The sequence below is a fragment of the Seriola dumerili genome, unplaced genomic scaffold (genome assembly GCF_002260705.1).
Source record: "Seriola dumerili isolate Sdu_G_001 unplaced genomic scaffold, Sdu_1.0 BDQW01034402.1, whole genome shotgun sequence".
Lineage (NCBI taxonomy): Eukaryota > Metazoa > Chordata > Actinopteri > Carangiformes > Carangidae > Seriola > Seriola dumerili.
The window spans coordinates 1-9,532 of NW_019208657.1; the positions used below are offsets into that span (position 1 = coordinate 1).

Below are 9,532 nucleotides of genomic sequence, written 5' to 3' on the forward strand. Positions count from 1 at the left end.
TAACATGATAACCTTAACGTTTCGCGTATATCTATTAATCGGACATGAATTCTATATATCTGACAAGAAAATCGTATTATTGACACTCTTTGTGACCATAAAAGTATAGTAGCAAGATTTGCTACAACTGACCCTTCTTTCATTTCCTAGGGTATTGAATATTGAGTCACTGAGGTCGATATGTCACGAACGAAACATCAAAGAATCAGAACAACGAGCAGCACATGCCTTTTGCGAGACTCCATTGTTACAAAGAAACGTATTTTTGACTGCTTTTTTTTATCGCAGTTAAGTCTTTGTATTGTAGCTTTCCAGTAATTTTTAATTTTGTTGTAAAGGTCCTTATTCCAAACATATTTAACGTTTTTTTTAAATCCGGAGCGCTAAATAGGACGAGCGCGTTTTCGGAGCGGAGTTTCAGCACGACGGATCTGTCTGACTGATTCACGATCTTCCCTAATGTCAACGACGCACTGTCTTGGCAATCATGGGCTGGCATTTTATTAACAAATGGCGCCACCCTGTAGAATTTATAAGACTTGTCTGACTGCATTTAATGTGATTAGTTTAAGTTTTTGTGTATTTTTATCAGTGCGAGTTTGAATTGAGTATTGTTCCCAAGGAAGTAGATTAATGACATCCCGTGTGAGGTAAGTGATGGAGCTTTATTAATAAAAATTTCTGCAACATAGTCCAAGAAAAAATTATGACTTTTTTTCAATAAAAGAAATAAAAGAAACAAATATGTGTAGTGGATTCCTACCTGCAGAGTGGAAGCTGCTGAGTCACTAGTGTCTGTCAGTCCTGTGCCTCTTGGTATACTGGACACGATGTATCTGGAGCCCTTTGGCACAGGCTGTCTGACCACCAGCTTTCCTTTCCTGGTCTCTGCTAGAAACAGACTGTACCAGTAGGCATCGTTGGAGACCAGAGTGGAATCTGCGATGGTGGAGTTCCTCTCACTGATCACACTGTTCCTGCAGGGAGGAGCTGCTTTGCTGGGTTTGGGTTTCTGGCACTTGAGCACGATGGTGACCAATATGGTGATGAGCAGGAGAAATGACACTGAGCCCAGACCGATCACCAAGTACAGGTTGAGGTCTGAGAAGATGTCATACTCTAGAGGCACCTCAGTCATGTCAGAGTAGGCCTTAACAGCAGTCTCCACTGTGGACAGCTTGATGGTGACTGTAGCAGAGAGAGCAGGCTCCCCGTTGTCTTTGGCAACAACAACCAGTCTCTGGTGGCGTGGATCTCTGTAACTGAACATCCTCATAGTCCGAATCTCTCCGTTGTATTGGTCCAGACTGAACAAGGTGGCGTCAGTCACTTGTAGAAACTGGTAGGTAATCCGAGAGTTGTGCACAGAGTCTGTGTCTAAGGCTATCACCTTGGCAACCAGAGAGCCTTTATCTGTGGATCTGGGGATCTTTTCCTCCACCACTGAGCCGTGTGCCCGCCACGGAGAGACAATAACTGGAGCGTTGTCATTCTGGTCCACTATAATGATGTGAACGGTCACGTTACTGCTGAGTGGAGGAGAGCCAGAGTCTCTGGCCTCAATGTGGAAAAGAAACTCCTTCTCGATCTCATAGTCAAAAGTTTTTAGTGCGTAAAGATTACCGTTCTCTGGATTGATGGAGAACAGCATGGACATGGAGGTGTTGGCTATCTCCTTCTCTAGGATGAAATAAACTAGATACTGGTTTTCATGGAGGTCAGGGTCAAAGGCAGTGAGTGAACTGAGCAAGGCCCCAGGTGCGTTATTCTCCATTACACGTATAGTAGAAAATGACTGAGGGAACTGTGGAACATTGTCATTAACATCCAGCAGCTCTAAAGTCATAGTTTCATTGTCAGATAAAGGAGGAGAACCTCTGTCTGTAACAGTGAAAGTGATGTCATATTCTGGAACCTTCTCACGGTCTAACGGCTCTGACACCACTAATTCATAATAGTTATCAGAGGATTCTCTCAGTTTGAAAGGCATATTATCTGGAATATGAAGATCAACCACTCCATTGTCACCTGAGTCTTTATCACTGACACTAACTACAGCTATCACTGTGTCTAATTCTATGTTTTCATTGACTGGACTCTGAAATGATTTAATAGATATTTCTGGGTGGTTGTCGTTCATGTCTTCAACCAGAATCTTTATGGTACATTGTCCTGATAAACTATTGGCTCCATGGTCAGTGGCTATAACTTCCATATCATAAATCCTGAAATCCTCATAGTTTAACATTCCCTTGACAGTAATTTCACCAGTGGAAGGATTCAGATTAAATGTATCTTGTGTTTTCTCTGACGTATATAAACTGTATGAGTATTTTATCTCAGAATTTGACCCCTCATCTAAGTCAGTTGCATTAAGATGAATAACAAGACTTCCAATGGGAGAATTTTCCATTATTTTAACATTATACATCGTTTTCTTAAATACAGGAGCATTGTCATTAGTGTCCAAAACACGAACTATAACACTGGCAGTACCAGAACGAGCGGGTGTGCCTCCGTCTACAGCTGTGAGTATTAAATTATGAACAGCCTGCTGCTCGCGGTCTAAAGTCTTTGTTAAGATCAAATCAGCAAACTTTGATCCATCTCTTCCTGTCTGCACTTCAATATTAAAATGCTCACTTACACTCAGATGGTACGTTTTAACTGAATTGCTTCCGACATCAGGATCAACTGCATTACTCAGAGAGAATCGCTCTCCTTTTGGCGTCGCTTCAGATATGTCCAAGTGTATTACGTCTCTACGAAACTGTGGGGCGTTGTCGTTCATATCCAGAATTTCTACTTCTATGTTAAAAATTCGTACTGGGTTATCTAGTATTACCTCCAGCTTGAGATAGCATGAAAATGACGACTTTGTTGTACAAATATATTCCCTGTCAATCTTCTCAACAATATACAGTTCGCCAGTTTCTTTGTTCACGTCCAGATATTTCTTATTTGCAATGATATCTAGACGCATCTTCCTCTGATTCAGCGTTTTAACGTCCAGGCTGAGATCAGTAGCAAGATTTGCTACAACGGATCCTTCTTTCATTTCCTCGGGTATTGAATAATGAGTCACTGAGGTCGATATGTCACGAACGAAACGACAAAGAACAACGAGGATCAGCACGTACCTTTTGCGAAACTCCATTGTTACAAGAGACCGCATTGTTGTGTGCGTGTTTCCTGCAGTTCAGTCTTTATAATGTAGGTTTACATTAATATTGGATATTGCTGTAACGGTCCTGAGCCCGAAGATATTTAACATTTTAAAATCCGAAGGTTATTTCAGCGTAAAAATGCACGATACCGTTTACGGAGCAGAGTTTCAGCACCAGGGAGCTGTTCGGTTGATTCCCGAACGTTATATTGTCTATGACTGACCGTCATGGCGTTCATGGACAGGCATTTTACTAACAAACAGCGCCACCCTCCAGGGTTTCAAGAGTCTTTCAAGTATGTTCACATGAGGAAATGTAAAAAGTCTTTCTTAGTTTCCTTTTAATTTCAAATTGAATAACCACCTTACGTATTGCTGAAGGCAATAATTAGATGCATTGTTGTTCTTCATGAGAAAAAAAGAGGAAAATGTTTAACAATAGCAAAATTTATGCCATAGAACGAAGTGTGACATAACATTGATGAATGGAAAATACTACAAAAACAAATATGTATATTGCATTCCTACCTGCAGAGTGGAAGCTGCTGAGTCACTAGTGTCTGTCAGTCCTGTGCCTCTTGGTATACTGGACACTATGTATCTGGAGCCCTTTGGCACAGGCTGTCTGACCACCAGCTTTCCTTTCCTGGTCTCTGCTAGAAACAGACTGTACCAGTAGGCATCGTTGGAGACCAGAGTGGAATCTGCGATGGTGGAGTTCCTCTCACTGATCACACTGTTCCTGCAGGGAGGAGCTGCTTTGCTGGGTTTGGGTTTCTGGCACTTGAGCACGATGGTGACCAATATGGTGATGAGCAGGAGAAATGACACTGAGCCCAGACCGATCACCAAGTACAGGTTGAGGTCTGAGAATATGTCATACTCTAGAGGCACCTCAGTCATGTCAGAATAGGCCTTAACAACGGTCTCCACTGTGGACAGCTTGATGGTGACTGTAGCAGAGAGAGCAGGTTCCCCGTTGTCCTTGGCAACAACAACCAGTCTCTGGTGGCGTGGATCTCTGTAACTGAACATCCTCATAGTCCGGATCTCTCCATTGTATTGGTCCAGACTGAACAAGGTGGCGTCAGTCACTTGTAGAAACTGGTAGGTAATCCGAGAGTTGTGCACCGAGTCAGTGTCTAAGGCTATCACCTTGGCAACCAGAGAGCCTTTATCTGTGGATCTGGGGATCTTTTCCTCCACCACTGAGCCGTGCGCGCGCCACGGAGAGACAATAACCGGAGCGTTGTCATTCTGGTCCACAATAATGATGTGAACGGTCACGTTACTGCTGAGTGGAGGAGAGCCAGAGTCTCTGGCCTCAATGTGGAAAAGAAACTCCTTCTCGATCTCATAGTCAAAAGTTTTTAGTGCGTAAAGATTACCGTTCTCTGGATTGATGGAGAACAGCATGGACATGGAGGTGTTGGCTATCTCCTTCTCTAGGATGAAATAAACTAGATACTGGTTTTCATGGAGGTCAGGGTCAAAGGCAGTGAGTGAACTGAGCAAGGCCCCAGGTGCGTTATTCTCCATTACACGTATAGTAGAAAATGACTGAGGGAACTGTGGAACATTGTCATTAACATCCAGCAGCTCTAAAGTCATAGTTTCATTGTCAGATAAAGGAGGAGAACCTCTGTCTGTAACAGTGAAAGTGATGTCATATTCTGGAACCTTCTCACGGTCTAACGGCTCTGACACCACTAATTCATAATAGTTATCAGAGGATTCTCTCAGTTTGAAAGGCATATTATCTGGAATATGAAGATCAACCACTCCATTGTCACCTGAGTCTTTGTCACTCACACTAACTACAGCTATCACTGTGTCTAATTCTATGTTTTCATTGACTGGACTCTGAAATGATTTAATAGATATTTCTGGATGGTTGTCGTTCATGTCTTCAACCAGAATCTTTATGGTACATTGTCCTGATAAACTATTGGCTCCATGGTCAGTGGCTATAAGTTCCATATCATAAATCCTGAAATCCTCATAGTTTAACATTCCCTTGACAGTAATTTCACCAGTGGAAGGATTCAGATTAAATGTATCTTGTGTTTTCTCTGACGTATATAAACTGTATGAGTATGTTATCTCAGAATTTGATCCCTCATCTAAGTCAGTTGCATTAAGATGAATAACAAGACTTCCAATGGGAGAATTTTCCAATATTTTCACAATTAAACTTAACTTTTCAAATATAGGAGTGTTGTCATTAGTATCCAACACACGAACTATGACACTGGCAGTACCAGAACGAGCAGGTGTGCCTCCATCTACAGCTGTGAGTATTAAATTATGAACAGCACGCTGCTCGCGGTCTAAAGCCTTTTTTAAGATTAATTCAGCAAACTTAGAACCTTCTCTTCCTGTCTGCACTTCAATATTAAAATGCTCACTTTCACTCAGATGGTACGTTTTAACTGAATTGCTTCCAATATCAGGATCAACTGCATTACTCAGAGAGAATCTCTCTCCTTTTGGCGTCGCTTCAGATATGTCTAAATATATTACGTCTCTTCGAAACTGTGGGGCGTTGTCGTTCATATCCATAATCTCTACTTCTATGTTAAAAATTCGTACTGGATTTTCTAATATTACCTCTAGTCTGAGATAGCATGACGCCGATGACTTTGTGTTACAAATATATTCTCTGTCAATCTTCTCAACAATGTACAGTTCACCGGTCTCTTTGTTCACATCCAGATATTTCTTATTTGCAATGATATCTAGACGCATCTTCCTCTGATTCAGCGTTTTAACGTCCAGGCTGAGATCAGTAGCAAGATTTGCTACAACGGATCCTTCTTTCATTTCCTCGGGTATTGAATAATGAGTCACTGAGGTCGATATGTCACGAACGAAAGAAAAAAGAATAAGAACGAAGAGCAGCACATACCTTTTGCCAGACTCCATTGTTACAAAAGACCGCATTGTTGTGTGCGTGTTTCCTGCAGTTCAGTCTTTAAAATGTAGGTTTGCATTAATATTGAATTTTGATGGAATAGTCCTGATCCCAAAGATATTTACCATTTTATAATCCTTAGAATATTTCAGCGTTAAAAAGGACGAAAGCGTTCTCGGAGCTGAGTTTCATCACCACGGAGCTGTCCGGTTGATTCCCGATCTGCCTTTCTGTCACAGACTCACCGTTATGGCCTTCATGTACTGGCATTTTATTAACAAACAGCGACACCCTGTAGGATTTACAGGACTGCTCTCCCTTCATCTACAATGATTCTTTCAAAATTGCATGTATTTTTAACATCGTAAGTTTAAATGGAGTATTATTGACAAGTAAAATCTGATTTATTTACAAGCTTTTTGACATTAACTGAATAAATGTAATCACTTTAAAATTATGACAAGATGAAAGGAATTTCGACTTGTTATTGATAAAATATAATTCTAAAAATGATTGTTCACACAGGAATCCTACCTGCAGAGTGGAAGCTGCTGAGTCACTAGTGTCTGTCACTCCTGTGCCTCTTGGTATACTGGACACGATGTATCTGGAGCCCTTTGGCACAGGCTGTCTGACCACCAGCTTTCCTTTCCTGGTCTCTGCTAGAAACAGACTGTACCAGTAGGCATCGTTGGAGACCAGAGTGGAATCTGCGATGGTGGAGTTCCTCTCACTGATCACACTGTTCCTGCAGGGAGGAGCTGCTTTGCTGGGTTTGGGTTTCTGGCACTTGAGCACGATGGTGACCAATATGGTGATGAGCAGGAGAAATGACACTGAGCCCAGACCGATCACCAAGTACAGGTTGAGGTCTGAGAAGATGTCATACTCTAGAGGCACCTCAGTCATGTCAGAATAGGCCTTAACAACGGTCTCCACTGTAGACAGCTTGATGGTGACTGTAGCAGAGAGAGCAGGCTCCCCGTTGTCCTTGGCTACAACAACCAGTCTCTGGTGGCGTGGATCTCTGTAACTGAACATCCTCATAGTCCGGATCTCTCCGTTGTATTGGTCCAGACTGAACAAGGTGGCGTCAGTCACTTGTAGAAACTGGTAGGTAATCCGAGAGTTGTGCACAGAGTCTGTGTCTAAGGCTATCACCTTGGCAACCAGAGAGCCTTTATCTGTGGATCTGGGGATCTTTTCCTCCACCACTGAGCCGTGTGCGCGCCACGGAGAGACAATAACCGGAGCGTTGTCATTCTGGTCCACAATAATGATATGAACGGTCACGTTACTGCTGAGTGGAGGAGAGCCAGAGTCTCTGGCCTCAATGTGGAAAAGAAACTCCTTCTCGATTTCATAGTCAAAAGTTTTTAGTGCGTAAAGATTACCGTTCTCTGGATTGATGGAGAACAGCATGGACATGGAGGTGTTGGCTATCTCCTTCTCTAGGATGAAATAAACTAGATACTGGTTTTCATGGAGGTCAGGGTCAAAGGCAGTGAGTGAACTGAGCAAGGCCCCAGGTGCGTTATTCTCCATTACACGTATAGTAGAAAATGACTGAGGGAACTGTGGAACATTGTCATTAACATCCAGCAGCTCTAAAGTCATAGTTTCATTGTCAGATAAAGGAGGAGAACCTCTGTCTGTAACAGTGAAAGTGATGTCATATTCTGGAACCTTCTCACGGTCTAACGGCTCTGACACCACTAATTCATAATAGTTATCAGAGGATTCTCTCAGTTTGAAAGGCATATTATCTGGAATATGAAGATCAACCACTCCATTGTCACCTGAGTCTTTATCACTGACACTAACTACAGCTATCACTGTGTCTAATTCTATGTTTTCATTGACTGGACTCTGAAATGATTTAATAGATATTTCTGGATGGTTGTCGTTCATGTCTTCAACCAAAATCTTTATGGTACATTGTCCTGATAAACTATTGGCTCCATGGTCAGTGGCTATAACTTCCATATCATAAATCCTGAAATCCTCATAGTTTAACATTCCCCTGACAGTAATTTCACCAGTGGAAGGATTCAGATTAAATGTTTCTTGCGTTTTCTCTGACGTATATAAACTGTATGAGTATGTTATCTCAGAATTTGACCCCTCATCTAAGTCTGTTGCATTGAGATGAATAACAAGACTTCCAATGGGTGAATTTTCCATTATTTTGAAATTATACATCGTTTTGTCAAATACAGGAGCATTGTCATTCGTGTCCAAAACATGAACTATAACACTGGCAGTACCAGAACGAGCAGGTGTGCCTCCATCTACAGCTGTGAGTATTAAATTATGAACAGCCCTCTCTTCGCGGTCTAAAGTCTTTGTTAAGATCAAATCAGCAAACTTTGATCCATCTCTTCCTGTCTGCACTTCAATATCAAAATGTTCACTTTCACTCAGATGGTACGTTTTAACTGAATTGCTTCCAATATCAGGATCAACTGCATTACTCAAAGAGAATCGCTCTCCTTTTGGTGTCGCTTCAGATATGTCTAAGTGTATGGCGTCTCTACGAAACTGTGGGGCGTTGTCGTTCATATCCAGAATTTCTACTTCTATGTTGAATATTCGTAAAGGGTTTTCTAATATAACCTCCAGTTTGAGATAGCACGTTGCCGATGACTTTGAAGGGCAAAGATATTCTCTGTCAATCTTCTCAACGATATACAGTTCACCAGTCTCTTTGTTCACATCCAGATATTTCTTATTTGCAATGATATCAAGACGCATCTTCCTCTGAATCAGTGTTTTAAGATCCAGGCTGAGATCAGTAGCAAGGTTTGCTACAACTGATCCTTCTTTCATTTCCTCGGGTATTGAATAATGAGTCACTGAGGTTGATATGTTACGAACGAAACAAAAAAGAACAACGAGCAGCACGTACCTTTTGCGAGATTCCATTGTTACAAGAGACCGCATTGTTGTGTGCGTGTTTCCTGCAGTTCAGTTCTTATAATGTAGGTTTACATTAATGTTGCATTTTGCTGTGACTGTCCTGATCCCAAAGATATTTACCATTTTAAAATCCGGACGATATTTCAGCTTTAAAAAGCACGGGAGCGTTTTCGTAGCGGAGTTTCAGCACAAGGGAGCTTTCCGGTTGTTTGACAAACGGTACACTGTCAACGACTGACCGTCATGGCGTTCATGGACAGGCATTTTAACAACAAACAGCGCCACCCTCCAGGGTTTCAACACTGTTTGAAATGTGGAAATGTAAAAAATCGTTTTTAGTTTCATTTTTACATCAAATTGAGTAACCACTGTAGATATATGCTCATGGTAATAATTAGATGTATTGTTGTTCTTCAATAGAATAAAAGACGAAGATTTGTAACGTTAGAAAAATTTGCCACATGAAACGAAATATGACGTAATATTGATGAATTGAAAATACTACAAAAACAAATATGTATATTGCATTCCTA

The 9,532-nt window shown here is 41.4% G+C and overlaps 3 protein-coding genes across 3 annotated transcripts; all 3 read right to left on the reverse strand.

Annotated features, from left to right (window-relative positions):
• Nucleotides 1-763: 763 nt before the first annotated feature.
• Nucleotides 764-3,157, reverse strand: LOC111240307 (protocadherin alpha-C2-like; the record flags this gene model as incomplete). Its single annotated transcript, XM_022770257.1, has 1 exon — nucleotides 764-3,157. A coding segment is annotated over exon 1 (2,394 nt), but the record flags the coding sequence as incomplete, so codon positions are not given.
• Nucleotides 3,158-3,661: 504 nt separating this feature from the next.
• Nucleotides 3,662-6,269, reverse strand: LOC111240304 (protocadherin alpha-C2-like). Its single transcript, XM_022770255.1, has one exon. It carries the CDS (start codon nucleotides 6,107-6,109, stop codon nucleotides 3,662-3,664), a length of 2,448 nt encoding a protein of 815 aa, XP_022625976.1. The 5' UTR covers nucleotides 6,110-6,269.
• On the reverse strand, nucleotides 6,219-9,023 carry LOC111240306 (protocadherin beta-16-like). Its single transcript, XM_022770256.1, has 2 exons — nucleotides 6,615-9,023; nucleotides 6,219-6,404 (listed from the first exon to the last, which is right to left on the reverse strand). The coding sequence occupies exons 1-2, from the start codon at nucleotides 9,021-9,023 to the stop codon at nucleotides 6,219-6,221; spliced, it is 2,595 nt and encodes an 864-aa protein (XP_022625977.1).
• Nucleotides 9,024-9,532: the final 509 nt, after the last annotated feature.